Source organism: Pantherophis guttatus, chromosome 6 (assembly GCF_059756535.1).
Source record: "Pantherophis guttatus breed Tessera chromosome 6, ASM5975653v1, whole genome shotgun sequence".
In the NCBI taxonomy this organism is placed as follows: Eukaryota; Metazoa; Chordata; class Lepidosauria; order Squamata; family Colubridae; genus Pantherophis; species Pantherophis guttatus.
The window spans coordinates 56,380,135-56,406,798 of record NC_142068.1 but is presented as its reverse complement, the minus strand read 5'-3'; the positions used below and the strand labels follow the sequence as shown (position 1 = coordinate 56,406,798).

General features: G+C 38.3%; 1 protein-coding gene across 1 annotated transcript; it reads left to right on the top strand.

The window, feature by feature from the left end:
* The first annotated feature begins 8,906 nt into the window (after positions 1-8,906).
* Positions 8,907-18,039, top strand: LOC148113122 (uncharacterized). Its single transcript, XM_087872361.1, has 4 exons — positions 8,907-8,948; positions 12,124-12,252; positions 16,632-16,955; positions 17,977-18,039. Exons 1-4 carry the CDS (start codon positions 8,907-8,909, stop codon positions 18,010-18,012), a joined length of 531 nt encoding a protein of 176 aa, XP_087728487.1. The 3' UTR covers positions 18,013-18,039.
* The last annotated feature ends 8,625 nt before the right edge of the window (positions 18,040-26,664 follow it).

Genomic DNA, 26,664 nt, shown 5'->3' with positions numbered 1-26,664 from the left:
GTTCCACTGTTTAATTGTTCTAAGTGTCTTGAAATGTCTCCTTAGTTCTAGGTTGCTTCTCTCCTTAATTATTTCCATCCATTGCTTCTTGACCTGCCTTCAGGTGCTTTGAAGAATAGCTTTTTTTTTAGTTCACATAATATATATAGTTGGAATAATACTTTGTATGCCCTTAGTTGCACGTCCTCAAAACTCAACCCATCTAATAGAAGACAACACTGATGGTTAGAATGGATTTCATAAATAGTTGTAGATTGTGTAAAAGTGTGACTTTCTGAGAATTCCCTGTATAACTGGAATTGTGAATCTTGCACTAACATTCTTGAAGAGGATCTCACTATCAATTTTCTATAAATATGATACCGTAGTATACAACATAGAGAGTTGTTATTGAGTATGGCTACCATAATAAGCTCATTTTCTTAGTATATCATTCAACAATTAGGTCTGTTAATGCTTGCATTGAATATTGCTATAGTTTTATATGTGTTATAATCAATATACTGTAAGCATCCTTCTCTTTGAGCTATAAAGTTTAAGTTCAACTAAACTAGTCTTAATTAAAATAAATGATACCATCGAATGGTGAAATTCTATTTACTGAAGAACAAAATCATGATAAAAACCAATCTAATTTACTGTCTTGTTTTCCCTGGCCAACCAGAAGCTTATAAGCAGCAAAGAAGCAGAAAATGAGTACATTCTGCTGTTCTGAAAGTCTAAAACTGGTCTACTCGATTTTAAACTAGAATTGGGTAATATAAGCCTGTAATATAAGCTATTTCATCGTTTTTGGTAACTCCCACTCTGTTTCCAAATTAAAAGAGCTTTTAAAACCCCAAATAGCTTGGCAGCAGAAAATGAAACATAATAGCTGCTCTGATAGAAAGCTGTTCAGGTAGGCTACTTTATAATACTTTAGCTATTATTTTGTCTAGACTTGGGAAAGACTTTTCTCCACTCTTTGGCACTTAGTTTCTACAGGTAGTCCTTGACTTATGCCCACAACTGAGCCCAACATTTCTGTTGCTAAGGGAGACAGTTGTTAAGTGAGTTTTGCGCCATTTTACAACCGTTCTTGCTACAGTTATTAAATGAATCACTGCAGTTGTTAAGTTAGCAACAGGGTTGTTAAGTGAATCTGGTTTCCTCATTGACTTTGCTTGTCAAAAGGTCACAAAAGGTGATCACATGACCACAGGACATTGCAACTATCATAAATACATGCCTGTTGCCAAACAGTTCAAATTTTGATCATGTGATCATAGGCATGTTGCAATGGTTGTAAGTGTGAAAAATGGTCACTTTTTTCAGTGTGCTGTTATAACTTTGAAATTATAGTAGTTCAGGTTGTTTAGGTTGTATTAGTTTTATGTGAGTAGAGAAGTTATTGAAATGTCAATTTCACACAGGTCCAACACAAAATAGAATAGAATAGAATAGAATAGAATAGAATAGAATAGAATAGAATAGAATAGAATAGAATAGAATAGAATAGAATAGAATAGAATAGAATAGAATAACAGAGTTGGAAGGGACCTTGGAGGACTTATAGTCCAACCCCCTGCTTAGGCAGGAAACCCTACACCACTTCAGACAAATGGTTATCCAATATCTTCTTTAAAACTTCCAGTGTTGGAGCATTTACAACTTCTGGAAGCAAGTTGTTCCACTGATTAATTGTTCTAACTGTCAGGAAATTTCTCCTTAGTTCTAAGTTGCTTCTCTCCTTGATTAGTTTCCACCCATTGCTTCTTGTCCTACCCTCAGGTGCTTTGGAGAATAGCTTGACTCCCTCTTCTTTGTGGCAACCCCTGAGATATTAGAACACTGCTATCATGTCTGCCCTAGTCATTCTTTTCATTTAACTAGACATACCCAGTTCCTGCAACCGTTCTTCATATGTTTTAGCCTCCAGTCCCCTAATCATCTTTGTTGTTCTTCTCTGCACTCTTTCTAGAGTCTCAACATCTTTTTTACATTGTGGCGACCAAAACTGAATGCAGTATTTATTCCAAGTGTGGCCTTACCAAGGCATTATAAAGTGATATTAACACTTCACATGATCTTGATTCTATCCCTCTGTTTATGCAGCCTAGAACTGTGTTGGCTTTTTTGGCAGCTGCTGCACACTGCTGGCTCATATTTAAATGGTTGTCCGCTAGGACTCCAAGATTCATCTCACAGTTACTACTATTGAGCAAGGTACCACATATACTGTACCTGTGCATTTTGTTTTTCTTGCCTAAATGTAGAAACTTACTTTTTTCACCATTGAATTTCATTTTGTGAGATAGCGCCCAATGTTCAAGTCTGTCAAGATCCTTCTGTATCTTAAGCCTATCTTCTGAAGTGTTGGCTCTTCCTGCCAGCTTGGTGTCATCTGCAAATTTGATGAGTTCCCCCATCTATCCTCTTGTCCAAGACATTGACGAAGATGTTGAAGAGTATTGGGCCTAAAACAGAGCCCCGGGGTAGCCATTGCATACTTCCCTCCATATAGATGCAGTTCCATTGAGAACTACACTTTGAGTGTGGTTGGTCAGCCAGTTACGAATCCATCTGGTGGTGATGCTGTCTAACCCACATTTTTCTGCTTTATCTAGTAGTAGGTTATGGTCTACTTTATCAAATGCCTTACTGAAGACCAAGTAAACTATATCGACAGTATTCCTCTAGTCCACTAATTTTGTCACTTTGTCAAAGTATGAAATAAGATTAGTCTGGCATGATCTGTTTTTGACAACTAAGGGAAAGGAATTATAAATTAACGATGTCCACCGCATATAAGGAAAACCAATACAAAATGTTTTATAGATGGTAAATGCCATCGGAGAAGTTAGCAAAAATGTTCAAAGATAAATCAGCGAAATGTTGGAAATGTCACCAACTACCAGGATCTTGTGGTGGACATGCCATGAAGCAAAAAAAAAAAAAAATTGGAATAAAATTAAAATCTGGCTGGAAGAAATGATGCAAATACATATTGAATTCAAACCAGAGTTGTTTCTATTGGGTATCCTACCTGACAAAATTAAAAAGGAATATATTTATTTGATTATACATGTAATAACTGCTGCAAAAATTGTCTATGCTCAAAATTGGAAATTAGAGAAAATATCTTCGGAAGATGAAGTAATCTTCCCTGGTATTGAGGTCAGGTTGATAGGTCTGTAGTTTCCTGGATCTATTTTTTTTCCTTTTTTGAAGATGGGAACTACATCAGTTCTTTTCCAGTCCTCTGGCAGTTCCCTGGTGCTCCAGGATCTTTGAAAGATATAGTTGAGTGGTTCTGAGATCTCATCCGCCAGTTCCTTTAGAACCTTGGGGTTCTGTTAACCTAATCTTGCATAGTTTTTTCTCCAGTAATATTGAACTGCAAACTAGGGCATACAAAATTTTTGCCAGAACAATTCTTGAGTACAGCTCATCTATCTGGAACCCGCACTGCATATCAGATATTAATACAATTGAACGAGTCCAGAGATATTTCACAAGAAGAGTCCTCCACTCCTCTGCTCACAACAAAATACCTTATGCCACCAGACTTGAAATTTTGGGCTTAGACAATTTAGAATTTCGCCGTCTTCGGTCTGACCTAAGCATAGAACATAAAATCATCTGCTACAATGTCCTACCAGCCAATGAATACTTCAGCTTCAACCAAAACAATACAAGAACACACAATAGATACAGACTTGTGGTAAACTGATCCAAACTAGACTGCAGGAAATATGACTTCTGTAACAGAGTTGTCAACACCTGGAATGCACTACCTGACTTGTGGTTTCTTCCCCAAATCCCCAAAACTTTAACCTTAGACTGTCTACTGTAGACGTCATTCCTAAGAGGTCTGTAAGGGGCATGCATAAGCACACCAGCGTGCCTACTGTCCCTGTCCTAATGTTTTCTTTTATTTGCATCCTTTTCATGTATTTATAATTATGTTTACACTTGTATCTGTCATAAAATACATGCTTGACGAAATAAATAAATAAATACAAATAAAATAAAAATAAATAATCCATCCAGTCCTGGTGATTTGAACTCATCTAGGATAGACAAGTGCTCACTTACCATTTTCTTCCCTATTTTAACTTGTGTCCTAATTTGTTTTTTGTGGTGCTCTTTTTGGTGGGTTTTTCCCTTTGTGTAAAGACAGATGCAAAAAATGAGTTAAGTAGTTATGCTTTCTCCCTGTTGCTTGTCACCTTCTTGCCACTTTCTCCCAGCAATGGACCAATTGTTTCCTTGACTTTTTTCTTGTTTTTAACATGTTGGAAGAAGCTTTTTTTGTTATTTTTTACTTTTGTCGCAAGCCTTGTTTGTTGTGACCCTTAGCTTTCATCATTTCATCTTTCTGGGGTCGGGCTATTTGCTGATATTCTCCTTAGTTATATGCCCCTCTTTCCATTTTTTATACTTGTCCTTTTTGTTATTCAATTTGTCAGAGAGTTCTTTATGCAGCCATGCTGGTTTCTTTTGAGAGCTGTTATTTTTCTTCTTTATTGGTATTGGGCTAGACTGGGCTTTTATAATCTCACTTTTCAAAATTTCCCAAGCTTCTTGAGTTGTTTTCCCCTTGAAAACAAGTTAAGTTTATTGAAATTAGCTATCTTAAAGTCCAAGACGCTAGTTTAATTGTTCTTTTGCTTATTTCATATATACTGAGCTTTTATTCTTTTAATTTTGTGTGTTTTCCCAGGGCTGTTTATTTTTACAGGTATTTCTGAGTATAAAAGGATTTCTGCCTAGAAAGGGCAATTATAAACTTTAGATTTTTTTCCAAAATTAAAACACCTGAAGATCAAAACAGGAGAGCAAAAAATAAAGCATGAAATCTGGAGTTAATAAAGCACCTACCATTAAAACAATATAGAATATACTGTATTTTCTCAACATTGACAGTTGAGTTGACAGTTTAATTTTATGGAGTTTCACAATATACTACTGAGAAGCCTTTATCTTAGATTCTCTTAGGTTTAATCTCTCTTGGCAGAAAGACTTACAGAAAAGCCTCTGAATAAATTGTACTTAGCCTGCTTATCTAAAACTGTAAACTTTTATTTATTTTCCCTATATTTCTAGGCAGTCTGCATTCTACAATGTGGTGGAAGGATAGCAAAGCCTTATTTGATGAAGTATTTAAATGAGAGTCAAATATTGCTATTCATAGCAATTGCCACGTGCTAAAGAGTCTTCTACTAGGTGTAAAAAAAAAAGTCACATTTATGAATGTGGACATGAGAGTAGAATGTAGACTAGAGTCCATTACTACAGGACTTTATGCCACATATATTAAAGCCCACCTTTATGAACCTGAATTGTGGATGTCTCAGTTTCCAGAATTCCTAGTCAACATGCTAAATATTCTGAGAAGTCTGTCTCATGGCATTTTTTCCCCTTTCCATTTAATATGTCCAATTCTTGGAGTCTGCCTGGATAAATCCTTCCATGCAAGATTTATTGCCTCCTTCTTAGAACTAAGAATAAGTGACTGGCCCAAGGTCATCCAGCTGGCTTTATGTCAAGACTAATGCTCCTGGTTTTCTGATTTGTAGCCTGATGCCTTAACCATTATACAAAACTGAATCTCAGAGTATATCTACTCTAGCACAGGGAGCCACAATATCTGGTCCATGGACCGCACAGAACTGCAGCATGCCAGAAACCAGGCCACGCAAATAAGCAAAGCCCCATCTGCGGGATGCAAGCAGCATGTGAAACCATGCCCCCTCCAGTCCATGGAAAATCTCTCTCCATGGAACTGGTCCCTGGTGCCCAAAATGTTGGCGGCTCTAGCACATATCACAGAGTTCAGCTTGATTTCAGGGAACTGGAAATAGAACCAAAGCCCAAGTCTTTTAGAAATCACAATAACAAATGCTTTAGTAATATGCTCTATTGTTTACAATGGTTCTTGTATGAATTTATATAAAGATAAACCCATTAAAGACACATCTGGAGTAAGCAAGTTTAGGCAATCTCTCTACCACATTTAATAGTTTAATATCAGAGCAAATAATTCAGGATTTTCTTACTGCAGTGAAGTCATGAAGGAAGGAAAAACCATATACTGCGGAACATAGCCTCTTTCCACCTGAAGCAGAATTCTCACCACAGAATTGGCTTTTAACAGTTATTGATATTCACATGAATATCATGGCTTCCTTGTTCCCATTGCTTCCCCCTTTTCCACATTTGCAAAATGCTGAAAGGAAAAAACAAACACCATCACAAGGTACATTAGATTGAAATAAATATAAAGAAAATGATTGGTATTATTGTTAGAGAAGCATCTTAAAGATTATAGCTTAAAAATGATAACATTCACATGAAAAAAGGAATGACACTTCAGTTTCAGATGCAGACAATTTCTGACTTCATGCCAGTGGTGGGTTGCCCCGGGTTCACACCGGTTCTATAGAACTGGTAGTAAAATTAGCGGGAGGCCCCGCCCACTGACCCTGATGTCATGAAAATGCTTCTGTGCATGCGCACGGCCCCGTTGTGAACCGGTAGTAAAGGTAAGTAGAACCTACCCCTGCTTCATGCCTACCTGAGATACAATTATGCTTGCTGCTGATTGTTTCATGGATAATTATGGCCTGCCTGATAATTAAGCTAAAATTTCTTTGGCACCACAAATTCTTCACCTGAATCATTAATTAAATCAAATGCCACTAGTAACCTGTCATGTTGGAGAAAATGATCTAAAATGTCATTTGCCATGAATTTTCAACCATTATGTTAATGGGCTATCTGATTTATAATTAAAATATGGACTTGCTACAATTATTCAAGCTCAATTTTTTGTTTAGTTTGGAGACATGGAATCACCAAAGTCTGGAATTGCTGCCAGTGCAATCTCTTTAATTAACACGGTGTTTATGCTTGTTCCAGTGAATTAAGATTTATTCGATGTCACATATCTATGGCTTGTAACACTCTGTCCTATTATTCAGCTGGACATAAATAATGCATGAACACTGTATTTTGTTTGGTGACCTTTTAAACCTAGAAATTAGTTTTTGCCTGCATAATCTAAATAATAGTCACAATCAACAGGGAAAACCACATGTGGGGACCACAAGCCATCATGAATAAAATCATTTTCAAATTTGTTCTGATATACTGAAACTGGTCCATCACTTGGATGTCACAATATTGCCAATTTACGTATATGAGTACAATATATTCATCTTAATTTAAAACTAGGAGGCATCAAAGAACTAAAGAATCACATAAAGATAGAAAAGATAGGAAAAAATGAATTAAGCACAACCTCCTAATAAGCTTAATTATCTGTAGTTTCTGCAGTCCATGTTTGCATTAAAATCCAAGGGGTGATAGATAACATTTATCCAGAACAAAGGAGCTTACAATGTAGTATATTGTAAATTGCTCAGAGGCACTGTATTCATGAGATGGGCAGCCTGGAAATCATTCATTCAGTCAGTCAATCAATCACGAAAAAGAAGAAAAAAATGGATAACATTTTTAAAGTTTGTCCTTAACAATCTGTGGCTTAATCAATACAGTATGTGCAGTCATCACTCTTATAACATCAACATGTCTGAGATGTGATACAGGAGGCAGAAGAATCTGTTACAAATACACCAGACCTTGATCTAAAGTAGTAGATTACTCTGACGAAAGAAAAGACACAAGAAGCCAATGGGAAGATAGGAATGAAGGTGGGTGGTTTTTTTGTTTCCTAAGAATATTCCAGGCCAAAATTTTAATTTACGCTCAACAGCTTTAAGGATTTCTTCAGAAGACCCAACTTCATTTTTGAACTCTTCTGTGAAAATTCTCTCAAATGTCTCACTTGTTTTAGCTCTGCAATGGTAGGCAGGCTCATCCCTGGTAATCACTATTACCCAAACCCATTTTTGCCCCAATCCCAATATTTTCCAGAAGGCTTTGACTGCAGCTCCCACCATCCCTTAGCCAGGATGATCCTTGTTGAGAGTTGAAATCCATTGCATTAACTTGGGAAAGATCAAGCAAGCCTTCTGTGCTTCTAGGTTGAAACAACAACAGATCAAAAGAAATGTGCTTTTCCCAAAAGGCAACTGGACTTTCTTGGTTGCTTTTTTCCTTTGAAGAGGAAAAAAGCTTCCTGAAAAAGCTTCCTGGATGAGAAGTGAACCGTTTTCAAAGGGAAAAAAAATTAAGAAAGTCCAGTTGCCTTTTGGGAAAAACATCTTTGGAACAACTATGACTTGGATCGTGGGTGAAATCCAGCAGGTTCTGATAGGTTCTGGAGAACTGGTAGTGGAAATTTTGAGTAGTTCAGAGAACTGGCAAATACCACCTCTGGCTGGTCCCAGAGTGGGGTGGGAATGGGGATTTTGCAGTATCCTTCCCCTGCCATGCCCACAAAGCCAACCCCACAAAGCCATAGCATGCCCGCCAAGCCACGCCCACAGAACTGGTAGTAAAAAAATTTGAATTCCACCACTGACCTGGATGATTGGGAATCTCCATTACAATCAACAGAAACAAAAACCTAGCAAGATTGCAGCCTACCCACTGCCATCTAGATAGGAATAGATTTCCTGAAGTTTAGTGCTTAATCAGTGTAAAAGTTGGTAGCATTAGAATTTAAGAAGGAAAACAGCCAAAAACTCTGGAGTGTATTGCCACCAAAGATGATCACAAGTCATTATGGATGCTAGATGCTATTGTGAGTCAGCATGAATTCATGATAAATTGAATATTTAACACTTAATGCTGGGCTGAAAACACAGGTAGCATTGTCTTTCCATTTAAACCGCAGCAGATGAAAGAAACAGAAACAGACTGGCATAAACTGTGCTTATAATTAAATGATCCTGCTTAAAATGTTAAGGGAAAGTGTGACAACTCACAAAGGGTTTTGATTACCTCATTCAGATGATATGGTTGATCTGGACGGAACTGCTTGGCTAAATACAGAAATGGTAAGAAACAAATTCTTTAAAATGGTTTCATTTAACACAGGAGTTTTTAAAGGTTTTCACTAGGCATGAGTGAATTATTTCTAATGACACTTGCTTCACTAGATGCAGTTTAAACCAGCGGTTCAGCCGAGCCGGTAGCAGTGACGATGTGACACCACTGAATTGGTTCTCTGTGACTGGGAGCTGGGCCTGCCCCTGCTGTATTCCTATTTTTATTTCTTGGTTTTTAGCCCAGCTGATAGGTGTGGCAGAATGGATTGCCACACCTCAGCTGGTCAGAAATCTAATGTGCTTGTGCGGAGCAAAGCGTGTGTGCGAAGTGAAACAGTAGTAACACCGGTTGGAACCCACTACTGGTTTAAACGTTTAGAAAAGTCCTAAAATGAGAACCATCATTTTACGTTTCAGCTTCCTGACTGGTTTTGTTGTTGCTTTCAGGAGATGGTTTAGAACAGGGGTCTCCAACCTTGGCAACTTTAAGACTTGTGGACTTCAACTCTCAGAATTCCTCAGCCAGCTTTGCTGAGGAAAGTTGAAGTCCACAAGTCTTAAAGTTGCCAAGGTTGGAGACCCCTGGTTTAGAATACACAATGGTGCTACAAACACTGCAGGGCTACTAGTGTCTTTTTGTTTGATACATTCATGATTTGTTTTTGAAAATATGCAAAGAAAAGTAGCAATTTCTGCAAATAATTCAAGAATTCACACCAGGAAAGCGGTCTGGCATTTGCATGTTTCTTTGGAAGGCCCATGTCAGTTCTAAGGAATTATGCAACGTTTGGCGATCTTAGCTGGGAACAAGTCCTGGAGAATTCAATAGCACATATTTCTCATTAGAGATACACAGGCTTTCTCCGTGATCAATTAGTATTCAAAAGCATAGATAAACCCAAAATAAAACCCTCAGTCCCTCACGCACTGACCTTGAATGCATTCATTGAGACTTAATCCAAGAAATTGCAGAGTGCTATCAGCCTTTAGCACACTTTCTGTAATAATCTATATTTCCTCTGAATCCCATGGACTATTGAATTCTTCCTCTTTTTCTCTCTTAGGATATTGATTTCTGCATCTTGTCAAATTGTAAAGTGCACTCAGCCCTGCTTAAGACAGAAGCCCATTGTCCACATTTCCAGGAACTGCTGCTGCTCTACTTGAGATTCCCTCATTTACCCTTTTCTGCTGCAATCATACTATCAGCACAAAGTAATTTCAAGTGGCAAAAGAGTTTTGAGAAGACTCACAAGTGACTGAAAATTTGGGACTTTATAGCTGTGACACATCTGGAGATCAACGTCGGAAACACTGTTGTAATCCTACTGATGTATAATTGCGTTTGATGCCTTGTTTTACATGATGTGTATTCTAATTTTACCTACTGTCGTATTTTAGTCTCAGATATACATGATTTATTTATGATTAGTCTCAGTTATACATGATTTATTATACTGTACAGAATTCTAATAGTTTATATTATATTTTACCAAGGGGATTTCCTATGTTGGTATTTTACCTTATTCATTTATATCTGTGTTGTACATGGTCTGTTCTTTAACTGGTCATTGATTAAATAAACTTGGTGCCTGTTATAATCCTAGCCAATTAAGATGAGCTGCATAACTTCATAACTGCATAATATTAGGAAGCTTGCTGACCTGGAATTTAACTCGTGTAATAATAACCAGCAAGGCAAATGGTATTTAGTTTTAATGATCTAAAATAAGTATGTACTTAATATTATTGATTATTGATTATTGATTATTATTATTATTATTATTATTATTATTTTATTCATTAAACATGAAACTCAGTCAACTGAACATTTAAAAATGTATCATAAATACCATTGACTGATGCTAATGGTTAATACAGGTTGCTGCCAGCATCCTAGGTATCAACCAAATTATTATTATTATTATTATTTAACAAAACTTATATCTGCAAACTTCCAAGGAGTAAGGATTAAGGTGGGGAATACATCCTATCAATCAATCAATCAATCAATCAATCAACCAATCACTCTTTTATGTGGCTTCATGTGGGGAAGTAGGTTTGAGTAGGAGATGCAATATATGACACTGGTGTTGCAAGTACATTGCTTTCTCTTGGTTCACAATGTGGAGAAAAATTGGCTTTACTTGTAACTAGTATTTTCTGAACAGACAGTAATGTCACAGAATGAAAGGAAAAAACAAGAACAAAAATATATTGAAAAACTACTAACATCTGAAGACATAAAGATATCTCAATAAAGCTTGTGGGAATTTTTTCCTATTCTGGAACGGAGCATCATAGCAAAGTTTTCTTTAATGTGGTAACTCCTTAAAGTATTACTCAAAACAAAAAATATATAGTACATCTTAAAAAGAGATTACAATAAAAGACCCCATTCTGCAGCAAATAGCATATACAAAAATATTTGTAGGTTAGGAATACTTGATAGAAATAGAAAAGGATGTGATCGGTGGACAGTTAAATTGAAAGATGATGCAATCTGATGCCATCCAGAAACTGGTTGCGGTATAGCTTTCCTGCCTTTTTAAGCAGGACTTTTGAGTATAGTATCCTTTTAAATAGAGGCCACTTTTAGAAAATAAATTACCTATTCTAAAGAAAGACATCTAGTCACTGGCTATATTCTCTTTAAAGTTCTATAAAAGAGATGTAAGGAATTTTCCTTATGATGGTGATTTTTTTAATTGTATTTATTTATTCACTGTATTTCTCTACCACCAGATGATAGTTGTTCTTTGGGGATACAGTGAAATAAAATATGTACTAAAGAAAACAACAATGCATAGCAGGTGAGATAATAATAATGGAAATGCAGTCTAATAGTGTTATTATCAAGCAGCAGCAAAACACTAAAGCTGTAAAATGCTATAATAGTTATTTTAATGTCTGAACATAAAAAGCACCAAAAACAAGAAGACAAACAAATAGAGGTACATGGCAAGATTCTCTGTGGAGGGCATTCTTTGTACAATATAAACCATTGAAATGACAATGAAATCCGAATCACTGACTTTTAGGCATTACAATTTAGCAATACTTATTTCCAAGCAAATATAAGTTAACCTAATCTAATTTACCAGTATGTTTGTGATATAGTGATGGATCTAACCCAATAACTCACGAGACAGAGTAATGTCTTCTAGGAATTCTTTTATTGCAGGCCTGGATTGTTCCTAGGCCCATTCCTCTAACAGTAACTGACCTTTTGTCCTTCTCTTGCAGATACACATCTGGAACTGCTGGATGGCCTCGTGGTGAGACCTCTTATACCCAGGGGGAGGAGTTAGAGGTAAGGTGGGATTGTGGGAATGATGGGATATGTGGTTATGCAGGACTGTGAGGAGTTGTGGTACGAATGGGTTAGACATTTAACTTGACAAAACCCCCTCTAAATGTCTAACTGATGGCAGGTACATGGTTTTTTACATATACACATATTAACATACATAAAATTACATGATTTACATATAGACACATATTTTCGACATGAGGTATGCGTGTTGTTTGCGAGGTAAAGGTTTGGTAAGTATATCTGCTGTTTGCTCTTCTGTGTCACAATGTATAGCCTTAATAAATCCAATCTCTGTGAATTGTCTAACATGCTTACACTTAATGTTGATATGCCTTGACCGTTGACCAACGGCATCGGCCTTTGATATTTCAATGGCTGCTTTATTGTCCTCATGAATAATTATTGGGTATGATGGTTCAGTCCAAATGTCACTGAGTAAGTCATTAAACCATATCAGGTTATTTGTGGCCTTAGATAAGCAGACGAATTCTGCCTTGGTGGTAGAGGTGGCTACTATTTTTTGTTTTCCTGTGTACCAATGTATAGGGCTGTTGTTGAAGAAAAGTACGTACCCAGAAGTGCTTTTCCTACTTTTGATATCTCCCGCCCAGTCAGCATCTGCATAACAAGTTAACTTTGGTTTCGTTGATAGATCTGGTTCAAGGCATAAATGGGCATTGATACTGTATTTTAGGTTTCTGAGTAACCTTTTGATGGCATCCCAGTGTAGAGTTGTAGGCTTACTCATGTGTCTGGATAGTAAGTTGACAGCTAAAGCAATGTCTGGTCTTGTCCAATTGGCTATGTGCAGTAGTGACCCTATGGTAGACCTGTATAGTTTGTTATCAATGAAGGGTTCAGCTTCATTATACATATTTTTTAGAAAATCTGATTGCATGGAAGTCTCTCTGGGTTTTGCCTCTGACATATTACATTTTGAGAATAGTTCTATGATTTTTTTCTTTTGTGAGAGTCGGAAACCTTTGTCAGTTTTGGTCACTTGAACCCCTAAGTATTTGTCTATTTTCCCTAGTGATTTTAATGAGAAATGATTCCTTAATTCAGCGGCAAACTTGTCACATTTGGTCTTTTGCTTCCCTATGTATAATATATCATCCACGTAGACAAGGATACCTTCAAATGATTCATTTTCTCTCTTTATGAAGAGGCATTTATCTGCTGAGGTGGCAGTGAAGGTCATAGAGTTGAGGGCTTTGGCTAGACAATTGTACCACCTTTTGCCTGACTGCTTGAGTCCATATAAGCTTTTATTCAGGAGCTATGTGTTGTTCTTTCCTTTGTTGTATCCTGGTGGGGCTTTGACATAAATTTCCTTGTCCAATTCTGCATGAAGATATGCAGTTTTCACATTGAATTGAAATAGCTCAAGTCCCAGGATAATGGCTATTACTAGGGCACTCTTGACGCTTTCAGCTCTGACTGTGGGCGAGTAGGTGTCTGTGTAGTCCTCTGGGTACTTCTGGGCGAAGCCTTGTGCGACTAGCCTCGCTTTGTACAGTACTTTGTTGTTTTCTAGGGTCTTGAGCCTGAACACCCATTTGGTTCCTATTGGTTTTTTGTTTTCTGGTACTTGAGCTGGTGAGTATACTTGCAGGTGTCTGAGGCTCTTCATTTGTCTTTCCATGGCTTGTTTCTATTTTTCTTTCTCTTCCTGGGGAAGGTTGAGTATCTCTTCATAGGAACTGGGTGTGATATTGCTTGTGTGCATAGACATGACATAATCCTCCAGTCTCTTTGGTATTTTGTTCCTACTTGCCCTGACAGATCTGTCAGAAGGTGTGTCTGTTTCATGCAGGTTCTTGGCTTCTTTGTCAGTGAGGCTATCCAAGTTTAAAGTGGGGTGCCCTTCCTTCCATTCCTCGGTCCTTAGTTCGTGGTGTTTGGGCTTGTGTGTTTTGGTTTCCTTTGCTTTTTCAGTGATCGGTTCCTCATCCTTTTGTTTACATGAGTGCGTGTCCCCACCAAGAAAAATGTCGTTGGAATGAAACCTTGACCAATTTGAATGTTCATGAAAGTCCACAGATCTAGACACAATAAACTTGTTATTGTAATCCACGAACCTGAAACCTTTTGTTCCTGGTTCATACCCCATGAATCTTAGTCTTTTGGATATTTTTTCTCCTTTCTTTCTTAATTGTCTGGGGATATGAACGTCCGCCGGGACACCAAATATATGCAGGTGAGCTAGGTTAGGTTTCCTCTTATACATGATCTCATATGGGGTTTTATTAATTGAACTTGACCACAACCTGTTCAATGTATAGTTGGAGTAATGCAATGCTTCTGACCAGAATGATTGGCCCATCCCTGCGTCTTCTAGGACACATCTCATTATTGTTTGGAGTACGCCGTTTTTTCGTTCTACGACTCCATTTTGAAAAGGGGAAAAAGGTGAAGAAGTGAAATGCAATATGCCTCGTTCCCTTAACCATTTTCCAATGTCTCTGGCCATGAACTCTGAACCTCGGTCAGTCATTATCTGTTTGATTTTGGTGCCATGTTGTAATTCCACTCTTTTATAGAATTCTTTAAATTTTTGGAAAGCTTCATTTTTATGTCTGAGTGAATATACATAACCATATCTACTATAATCGTCCACAATGGTTAGGAAAAATCTTTTTCTATACCTAATGGATGGCTTTAGTGGCCCTACCAGGTCCATGTGTACTAATTGAAAGATAGTCAGTAGTCCGCTCTGATTTCTTAGGCCTCGCTTTGATCTTAATTTTTGAGCACTTACAAACAGAACACTCCAAATAATTCTCACAATCTTTTACTTTTAAACCCTCGGTACATTCCAATATTCTCTTAACAACTGGGAAACTGATATGTCCTAGTCTTCTATGGAGAAGGTGAGCACAATTATCATGGATGGGCTTTCCCGTAGATACCGTATTTTTACCTGGTGACTTACAATTGGTTGCCCTCTGGTGTATCCCTCCTGTTTCTGTGTTTCCCTTTTTCTTGTTAACGGTGCTTATGTTTACATTCCCTTCGTTACTCTCGTTAGGTGTAAAGTAAGATAGACCGTTGTGTATGGTTACCTCCCCAACCTTTTTCCCTTTATTGGATAAGTATACTCTGCCTTTTTTGAACATTACTTTGGTGTCTGTGTCCTTTGTAAGTTTTGTGGTGGCTAGCACATTGTATGGTATCTCTGGCACATATAACACCCCCTCTATTTCTCCTATTCCTGGGATATGCACACTTCCCTTTCCTATTACCTTGGCAATGCTTTGGTTGGCCACTCTGATCTCAAAATCTGTCTCTATGAGGGAAATGAATAAACTTGAGTTATGTGTGGTGTGGTTAGCGGCCCCCGAGTCTAAGAGCCACATGTTATCACTTACTTCTTGTTTGGTGTTTGGTTCTCCGTATTTAAAACCATACATTGATCCTGGGTTGCTGTCCCGGGAGCTGTCCCTACGTTCACTGTTTTGCCTGGGGTTGGGAGACCACCTATACCCTCATTCCCTAAAAGTCTGCGGTCGGGTGATTGTCTCCCTCTGCGATCATTGTATCCTCTGTCCCTATTGTTTCTGGGGCAATCCCTTTTTAAATGGTTCCTAGAACTGCAAGAAAAACATTCTGGGTTACCCCTTGCCCTATCCTGGAACTCAACCTTCTGACAGGCCTTGGATCTCTCCTGGATATATGGCGGTCCCTCCTTAGGTTATCTTCTGCAATTAAGTGATTGGTGAGTGTGTCTAAAGACAAGTGTTCTATACTGAGGCTGTCTAGTTGTGTCACAAAGTTGTCCCAGCTATTGTCTAATGAATTTATGACTATGCTCATCATACTCTCCTCAGTGATTGCTTCCCCCCTTTGCATTAATTCAGCCCGGGTAGCATTAAGCTTCAACAGATGCTCACTCATGGGAACCCCTGGCCTGAGCCTGGCAGAATGAAAATCCCTGAATATACTTGTAGTGTTGGCTCTACTTCTACTGTAAAATAGGCTATAAAGTTTTTGCATGACCTCGTGTACCATCATGTGATTACCTATGCTTGGGTACATAGTGGGTGAGATGCTGGTTAACAATATACAAAAAGCCCTGTGATGGATACAGTCAATTTCAAATATCCAAGGTTCTTTTGTGGTTTTGAAATTAGGAAAAGTATGTTTTCTTTCATAAATATTATTTGCAGTTGCTGACTCCATTCTAAAAGATTTCTCCCATCTACCTGTAATTTTGGAAAGTTAACAGGTAATGTTCCAGAATTATTTGAGTAATTACTTACTGAGGGCAGCTGTCCATGGTCCTGGATGTGAGTGAACTCACAATATGGTAGTGGGATGCTTGAGCTAATGTTAAAAAAAGTCAGTCACCTTTTTTCCTTCTTCTCTCCCTGTAGGTGAAGACTGAGCATGTGCGAAGCTCATTTCGTGCTGGAAGTTATCGGGTGAGGAGATCGTGGCCGCAGCTCCTAGGTCTAGGCCCAGGCCTACCAGGGGAGGGTCGGACTCACCCCTGGAGTACCTGGACTGGGCATTGTGTGTCCGGAGTCGTTCCTGGATGGCTGGAACCTCGTGGGACGTCTGCGAGAAGCTCCGGAACTCTGCGGTCGCTGGCTGAGGCCTCCAGAAGCCCAGCGGCTCGGCGTTGTCAGTGGTCGGATCCAGTCTGTGGGTGCTGGCTGTGGATCAGGCCGGGAAGCCTGGTGGAGGTCATGGAGCAGGTAAGTATGCAGCCTGGTTTTCTTCCCTCGGGTCTTGCGTCGGTAGTGAGGGGCGCGGAGCATTCGGGGTTCGCTGTGGGACCAGTGTGGTCTCTGCCGCTGTTTGTTGTCTGCTGTCGGCGTGTGTCATTTTCCTCGGACGAGATGTGGTTGGTGCCTCAATATCGATAGTCGCCCTGATGTCCCTTCGGGTCCCAGGGGCTTCCTCGTGGTTCGTGCTTGCCGCGGGAGGTCTGAAAGCGGAGCCGAAGGCTGCTTCGAGGTCTCCATTGCTTTCTCGATCTCGAGCTCAGTAGGTGAGCTCCTGGATTTTTGATTTTCATTTTTATCATTGTTTTTATTTATTTTAGGGCTTGGGCAGATTCGCGCCAAGGGATTTGAATCCAGGCTTCCCATTGGTTGCTGGCCATTCCAAGATGGCTGCCAGGAAAAAGGCACGAAAACAGATTCTGCCATCTCTAACTCGTCCGGTTGGGGTGGTGTTTCCCTTACCGGATCTGTGCCCTTGCCCTGTGCCCGGTTCCTTCTCCTCGTTCGCTGCTCCATGGTTCTTTAGCAGTCTCTGGAGGTTCGTGATGAGGTCTTCGTCTGTGACAAGTAGCTCCATGATTCTCAATACAGCCGCCTTGAGGTCATTGTTTCTGAGTGGGGTGGTTCTGGGACCATTCTCTTCATTTCCTCAGCGTGGCTCAGCCCTGGATGGGGTGCATGGATCGTCCATCTGCTCTCTCCCAGCTGAAGTGGTCTTCAGAATGGCTCCAGAGGGAGACAGTTGCGCAGCCATTTGTCTAGTGAGAGCTCTTGTGTTTATTCTGTTCTTCTTTTCAGAATAAACGGTTGATTCAGTCATTATTCAGAGATATGGGTAACCATCCTTTGCTACCATTTGATATAGTGATGGATCTAACCCAATAACTCACGAGACAGAGTAATGTCTTCTAGGAATTCTTTTATTGCAGGCCTGGATTGTTCCTAGGCCCATTCCTCTAACAGTAACTGAACTTTTGTCCTTCTCTTGCAGATACACATCTGGAACTGCTGGATGGCCTCGTGGTGAGATCTCTTATACCCAGGGGGAGGAGTTAGAGGTAAGGTGGGATTGTGGGAATGATGGGATATGTGGTTATGCAGGACTGTGAGGGGTTGTGGTACGAAGGGGTTAGACATTTAACTTGACAGTTTGCTTGGAAATAAGCATTGCTAAATTGTAATATCTAAAAGTCAGCATGTTGGTTCCGATATTTTAAAAAGATAATGGATACTTTTTTATAATAATGAAGGTCTGTGGTTGACGTGCAGAATGACAAGTATACCTAAAATTTTGTATCTTTACAATAATAGGAATGTTCCCGAATGAGATCTGAAGTAGGAATAGTTCTGGTTTAGATGGGTTAAAATGGAAGACTTAAAACAGCTTGTACAGCTGAAAGTGAGGACAAATCTTTTTAAAACTCCTTAAATCTGAAACTAAGGCCGAGCCATCTCTATGTGACTGCATGCATACTTGTATCACAAAACCTAAGTGAAAAATTGCTGTGATTTGGTAGTCTGGGAAAGGCCTGGAAAGGTCTGAGAGGACAATGATCTCATAATGTAATTTTTTTTTTGTCAATGACCTTGACACAAAAACCACCCAGACTGTTATAGCTGGCTATCTCACAGAACTCAACACTTGAGCAAATGATTTACACTCGATTAAGACAGATCAAAGACAAAAAGGGAACACTTGTATCAAAAGCTACTTTTTAAGGTGCATTGGCTGATGGCCAAACTATAAAATGTAGTACCATTCCAATGGTAAAGCCTCAGAAGAACCTTGTTTGACTGGGCTAAGGCTGCTTCTAGTTGAGAGAAGTGGGAACAACCCTTTTCTAAAGGGTTAGTAAACCTAAGGCACAAGCGGAATGATTTATGGGTAAAGTAGAAAGGTGGAAACTGGTGACACAATGGCAAGAAAATAGGCTGAGGTGGGGAAATCATGAATAAATTAAAAATTTTCCTGCCTGCAACAAATTAAGAAGCAGGATTATTTCATATAAATTACAGAGGAAAAATGCTATCATTTATAAAATGACACTTTTCCGACAAAACAACAGTAGTGAACTGTGCCAGTGAAGTTTGGTGGTAATATTGGAGAAATTTATCGTTCCCTAGCAACGATATCTGTATTGATTGATTGCAGTTGGATTTTGGCGCTCTGTCTGCCTATTTACTATAGCAGGTAGAATTTTGGAAAGTGTTTTGTTTTGTAATATACATTATCCCATTTTATCTTTTCTTAGACACAACTTTTCCCAACCTAATCTTAAATTGAATCATCAAAGCAACCTTCAGTGCATAAGACCTGAGTTGGAAATCCAACCTGATACACAAGACTAGGCATTTCCTTGATTTTTTCTCATACAGTGCTTAATTTTATTAACTCTTTTTATTATTTTACAGTTACCATTGACTGACATTAAACAATACTGTTTACCTTTAAATTTTAGACTTACAGAAGATTCCCAAACTTCCTAGCACCTGGTCATTTTATCCCAATATAAAGCTTCGTAATGTAAAAGACAAATCAATACAATGCAGGGAGAGCCATTTGTAAGTAGAGTGCAGATAGTCCTCAATTTACAACTACAACTGAGATCAGATTTTTGGTTGCTAAGCAGGACAGTTGCTAAGTGAGTTGTGCCCCATTTTTATAACATTTTTTGCAACAGCTAAGTGAATTTGACTTTCCCCCATTGACTTTGCTTGCGGGAAGCCAGCTGGAAAGATTACATATGGTGATCATATGATCCTGGGACACTGCAACTATCATATATATATGCTAGTTGCTAAGCGTCCAAATTTTGATCACATGCCCATGGGGATACTGCAACAGTCATAACTCACTTTTTTCAGTGCTGTTGTAACTTCAAATGGTCACTAAGTGAAGGTAAATTGAGGACGACCTGTAGTAGAAATAATGACATGGTTTGCAACAGTGGTGAAATTCAATTTTTTTTACTACCGGCTCTGTGGGCGTGGCTTGGTGGGTGTGGCAGAGGAAGGATACTGCAAAATCCCCATTCCCACCCCACTCTGGGGTCAGCCAGAGATGGTATTTGCCGGTTCTCCGAACTACTCAAAATTTCTGCTACCGGTTCTCCAGAACCTGTCAGAACCTGCTGAATTTCACCCCTGGTTTGCAATATGCAGACTGAGCTCACATTTTGTGTAAGATTCCTTAAGGCTTCTGTTATGTATGTATCTATTTTGTGCGGGAAATTCAAATGCAACAATGCTTGTGATTGGTTAACGGGTGTTTCAGAACTGTATATAAGGAGGGCTGTTGCCTGTGGTTCTTTGCTGAAGTCTCACCCTGAATTAAAGAGCTGTTGTCACTAGCTTGCTTGTGCCTCTCGTTATTCCCGCACTACAACAGCTTCTTTGATTTTGTTTAGTAAGTTGTATGAATCTATCCTGTGACAGAAAGGAACAGTTAAACACAGTCTGCATTCTCACCAAAATAATTTCTCAGACCATTTAAGCTGTATTTATAGCTGATTATCTGAGGTTGGAAAAGAGCTGGGAGAGAAATGAATAAGAAAGAAAATTGAATTAAGCTAAGGAGCTGATAAGAGACAACGGAGATGGACAATGGTGTCCACAGGTGTGATCAACAGCATTTGTGACACTGGGGTCCAAATCCTGCTCATCTGTATATAACTGTAACATACAAAACTCCCATTGCTGTACCCACTGTCTTGCCTATTTTGATCTTCCCATGAAAGCCACTGGAGATTGATAAATGGCTGACAAATTGGATTTAGTCACTATTGGTGGGTTCATGAGTGATAGTTAATCATGGAAGAGGGATCAGCACAGAGGTTGCTTTGGAGAGAGGAGGAGGTGACATATTGAGGAATCATGTCTACCTGGCACAGAAATCCAGACAGAGAGAGAGAGAGAGAGAAAAAAAAGGATTTAAAGAAACAAGACAATCAACCTTCTGTTAGCCACGCACTGGCTGCTAGCTAAATTTTATCTTAAGCCCTTCATTAACTCTGTGTCTTATTCTTAGTTTTAGCTGCACACATTCTTATATTTTAAAATAGAGGCATACTGTAACAATAGAAGTTTGACTCTTGCAGACAGAGAGGTAATTTCTCAGGCACAGAGGAAATTAGGCAATAAATCAATTTACTGCATACCAGTCTTTTTGCTAGCAGGATGATGGTGATGGAGGGATCTGTTTCTCTGTTTAGGTGAATAATACTTGCAAAGCTATCAGACTGAAAGTCAAATGTAGAACATAAAATAACAGAATTGGAAGGGACTTTGGTGGTCTTCTAGTCCAGCCCCCTGCTCAAGCAAGAGATCCTATACCATTCTGGACAAATGCCTGTCCCATCTCTTCTTAAAAACCTGCAATGATAAGGCACCCACAACTTCTGAAAGCAAGTTGTTCCACTAATTAATTGTTCTTACTATCAGGAAATTTCTCCTTAATTCTAGGTTGGATCTCTCTTTAATAATCAAAAACTAATGCTTTTCTATTCTGAAGTGTTACAAATAAATAAATATCCTGAATGTATGGAAAACACAAGAGTCCTTCTATGTTACCTTTTTCTGTTCCATTCCCAAATTCCCCACCAGTTCCCAATGCTAGACCAATTGTGGTTTGTAAGCCATGGCTTGTAGCATAATGTGCAGATTTTCTTGGACTATGGGCCATGCTTGTCATTTAGATGACCTGTTTGGAGTCACACTCCAAAAAGTATATGTGTCCCTGATCAAGTTGAATTTGATATTAAATAAAGTTAATACAATTATTGCTAATTTGCTTAAGTGTTTTTAACAAGTCTGTTTTGAGGAGGGGGAAAAAAAGTAAAAGCTGTAGAACCAGGCTGATCCAAGGGCACCAGTGTCTAGCGCTGAAATTTTGGAAGAATCATTCTAATTTTCTAATTCTGGACTTTGCTTCCAACATAGAAACATAGTGTTTAAGTCACAACCCACACTGAAAAGAGATAAAAGGAGGACACGTTGCTCTGGAAGAATACCTTGGCAGACAAGGATAACTCATGAATAATTATTACTTCCAAATAGCCTTTATCAGCATGAGTTGTATTCAGATGGTTGATTTATGAGACTAGTAGAGCTTTGCAAAGCATTCAAAAGCTGTGCAAATTTTGCTGAGATGAATTTAAAAGAGATTCTTCATTTACGCACGTCTTCCAAACACTTTGAACTTCCTTATGGACCAGTATAAAAACACCACGGTGGTTCTTTAAAATTATATTTTTTCATATGTAACCTATTGTACATAAAAAGTAAATTGACTTTCAGATTATAAATGCAAAGTAAATGGAATAAGGGGAAAAAATAGATCCAATTACTGACATTGTAAGATGTGATCACCCATGATTTAATTAGAGAAAAGATTTTTCTCAGCACAATTAGGGAAATTCACCTTCTCAGAAAATTGCCTTCACTTATGCAAAACTACCAGCCTGAAATGTTTGAAATACATTGTTTTCCCCTGCAGCCAGTGTTCCCTTGTAATGAAGTTAAATAGTTTTGTTCTTACATGAGAAAGTGAATGTTTCTGACATTTTCTTTTAATTGAAATCAGTTATATTGTTATTTCTGTATGGCTGGGTCTACTTTAAGGACAACGTCTAAACATTAAAAATGTCACATTGATTGAACATGGAATACTGCATTGTGTACTATTGGGTGAGTTGATGAGAACATGGAAAAGAAATGGCTGATAATGATGTAGAGTTTTTTTTTTGTACTATGAAGAGAACAAAACAAGCTCGACGAATGATTTTTTTTTAAAAAAAAAGTTAACCTGCAAATCCCAACTATGAAGGTGTCTGTATTTCAATCGATTTCTCTGTATAGCTTGCATAGAGCAAGTCACAAAGTCTGTAAAGTTCCATTGTGAAAATAAGCTAGTAACTATTGATATAAAATACTACCATAATTAGGCCTGGCAATGGTAATTTGATCAAGATTATTTCATGAAAAATATTTTGATGGAGTACATTAACATTCTTTGGATTGCCTTGAGATACTTGTGTCTATGATATGTTAATAAGTCAAATCACCATCTTTACTAAGGTCATGGACCAGCATAAGAAAAATAAAATGAAAACAATAATTTTAGAAGCTAAAAAGTATAAAATTCACCAGATTAAAAACCTTTTAAACACACACAGCCAAGGACACACACATCTAAAAAACCTTTAAAAGACTCAAAAGATTAATTAATTAAATACAAGAAATGGAATGAGAGTATGAATGGATTTCGAGAAAAAAATGCAGACTACAGGAACCATTTGCACTTTGGTTTGAGATGCAGACAACACCGATTCGTCCCCAACAGCCTGCATCTGTCTTCAACAGTGAAGGAACACAGGGCAGAAAACATCCTGCAGCAGGGGTCGGTTCTACTTACCTTTACTACCGGTTTGCAGGAGGGTCGCACACACACGCTCATTTTGCTCACACGTGCGCTCTTCTGCACATGTGCAGAAACATTTTGGTGATGTCGGGGTCAGCGGGCGGAGCCTCCCACTGGTTTTACTACCAGTTCTATAGAATTGGTGCGAACCGGGGGCAACCCACCACTGTCCTGCAGCCAAGAAGGCTCCATATCCATTTGCACTACTCAGGTGATCGTGAGGGCCCAGATAAGCCTCCAAATGTTTCAATAATCTTCTAAAAGGATGGAAATGACCAGCTGTCTGCAAGGAATATAAATCCTTCCATTTCCCACTACCCTGTCAGAGCTGAAGAAGCTTCTTGGATGAGAAGTGAAATGTCTTCAAAAGAAAAAAACAAGAAAGTCCAGTTGCCTCCTGAAAAAGCATCTTTGGGACAACCATGACCTGGATGACTGAGAATCTCCATAGACTTTTAGATACAAGAAAAAAATAAAAGTTAGTACAGTTAGTCCTCAACCTCCAACTATTCATTTAGTGATCATTTGAAGTTACTATGGTACTCAAAAAAGTGACTTACAGCCTTTCTTTGCACTTACAATCATTACAGTGTTCTCACAAATTTGGGTGCTTGGCAATCAACATGTATTTATGTCCATTGCAGCATCCTGTAGTCATGTGATCACCATCTGTGATCTTCCCTGCTGGCTTCTGACAAGCAAAGTTAATGGGAGAAGCCAGATTCACTAAACACCACACAATTCACTTAATTGCAGTGATTTGCTTAATATAAAACGTCATAAAATTGGACATGACTCAGTTAACAACTGTTATGCTTAGCAACCAAACTTCTGGTCTCAGTTGTGGTCATAACTTCAGGACTGCCAGTATTTAGGTAACTAATCTATCACAATATAAACAATCTAACCAAATGATATACTCATATTAAAAATTGAAAAATACTGATAATCTTCGTTAAACTATCACAATTAGGATCGGCAACTTTGCTGTTAAGTGTTCTTTAGTTGCAACGGTCATAAATGTGAGGATTTGTCATAAAACTACTTTTTCATCACTGTTATAATGATGTATAGTAGCTTGAGAGCACAAAAAATAATTATATATTTTAAACAGTAAGGAATGTCAGAATTATATTGTAGCTTAACTATTCCTCACTTAAATGTTTGGCTATTTTAGTATATAGATTCCTATATATTATAGGCAGAGGTAGTATTTAGCCGGTTTGGACCGGTTCTGGCGAACCAGTAGTGGCGACCTGCGGGTGGGCCCGCCCCTGCCCCTGCCCCTGCCCACCTGCCCGGATGCAATCCCGTCCTATATCGCTGTGTTCTTGATGCCGCATGTATGTGTGGACAGCACATGTGAGTGAATTGACTTGTTTCATGTTGCATGTATGTGTGGATGGCACACACATGCAAATTTCCATGTTGTTTGACATTGCATGCATGTTTAGACGCTGCAGGCGAGTGAATTGCCATGTTTTGTGACCTGCAAGCATGTACAGATGCACATGCTGACATTTCTGGTGCTGGGAGAACCGGTTTCTACAGTATGTGAAGCCCATCTCTGACTATAAGCCAGCTTTGTGGCCCATGAACATGGTTTTCCTTAAAGGACAGAGATTAAACTTATCTTTACTTGGTAAAATAATTTCAATTAATGTGATAATTTTGCTACTTTGTTTATTTCAATCTCTCATAGTCAATTGCTTGAACTGTGAATTTAAACAGTTTGAAAACTTTATTATTATTTTTTATTTATTTTTTAAATTAGATTTATATGCCGCCCTTCTCCGGAGACTCAGGGCGGCTTACAATGTGCTAAGCAATAGTCTTCATCCTTTTGTATATTTATACAAAGTCAGCTTATTGCCCCCACAACTGGGTCCTCAATTTACCTACCTTAGAAAGGATGGAAGGCTGAGTCAACCTTGAGCCTGGGGAGATTCGAACATGCAGTAATTGCAGACAGCTGAATGTTAATAACAGGCTTTTAGTCTGTTGACCTATCCAGGCTCAACAGGATTGTCCTAAACAGGACAATCAATTTAGATTTAAAACTGGACAAAATGCAGGAATTTTTTATCTGGTCATGTTTAATATACAGTGTATGATCACATAGGACAATTCTGTTTTAGGGGTTTATATAGAAATTCCAACATCTTTGGATAAATATTGTGTTTGCTCGCTCTCCCTGTTTCTCTCCCCTCTCCTGATCTGATTCCAATGTCTCTTTGCTTTGTCCCAAGGCAGCCAGATATGATTTTTAAAAATTATCATCAATTTTATCAATTCTTTAGTTACATTTCTAGCATATCTTTGAAACTCCATTATATATTTTCATCAATTTTAAATTAAATACTAGTGATACATCATCTTGCAGAAAATTCTTTGCCTATTGAATCATGCAGTCGTTAACATACTCATTTTCCTAATTCAGTTTCAACAATATTTTATAAATCTTAGCAATAACGCATTTACCATTATCACACAATGCAATTTCAAAATCACTTTTTGCAAATTTGAAACCATGAATTTTCTTATCTATGTTAAATCTTTCTTTTAATTATAAACACAGGAACCAATGATAAACGTGGCCTTCTACCTTCAATTCTTCATTTCCAACTAAGTTCACCTTTAATAAAATATTATATCATAGTTCTACCAGGTTAGACTTACTATTATTGCTTTCTTAAAGAAAGATTCTTGGCATAACAACCAAAAAGCTATCTCAAGTAAAAGCCTTGTTTTATATTTGCTCCATGTTCTTAGGGTGGAACGCCTAACAAAATGATTTTCAAAATCTGCATTGACCTTAGCTTTGTCATGCTAAAGAAAGGTGTGTAATTCAAATCTCAACTTATGGTCTCCAAATCTAACAACTTTGTATTTTTTACTATCATCCAATCCTTCATCCAAATCAAATAACAAGCATCAAAATATAATTTTAAATCTGGCAGGCCCAATTTTCCTTTCTCTTTCATATCTGCATATATTTAATTCTAATATTTTTCCCTGCCATGTCAAGATATGGCAGAGATATCTTTCTCCCATTGCTTCAATAGAACATCAGTCATCAATATTGGCAAGTGTTGGAAAATGCCCAGGCAGGTTGGGAGGAGTACAAGTGAGGGATTAATCTTGAATCGTTGTGTAGCTGCAAGAGATCCAGCACTTACCCTCATGGGATCTTATCCATCTGTTCCTGAGGGAAGTCAATTAGTATGGGGAGATTCCTGTATTGTAGGCAGAATATAATAA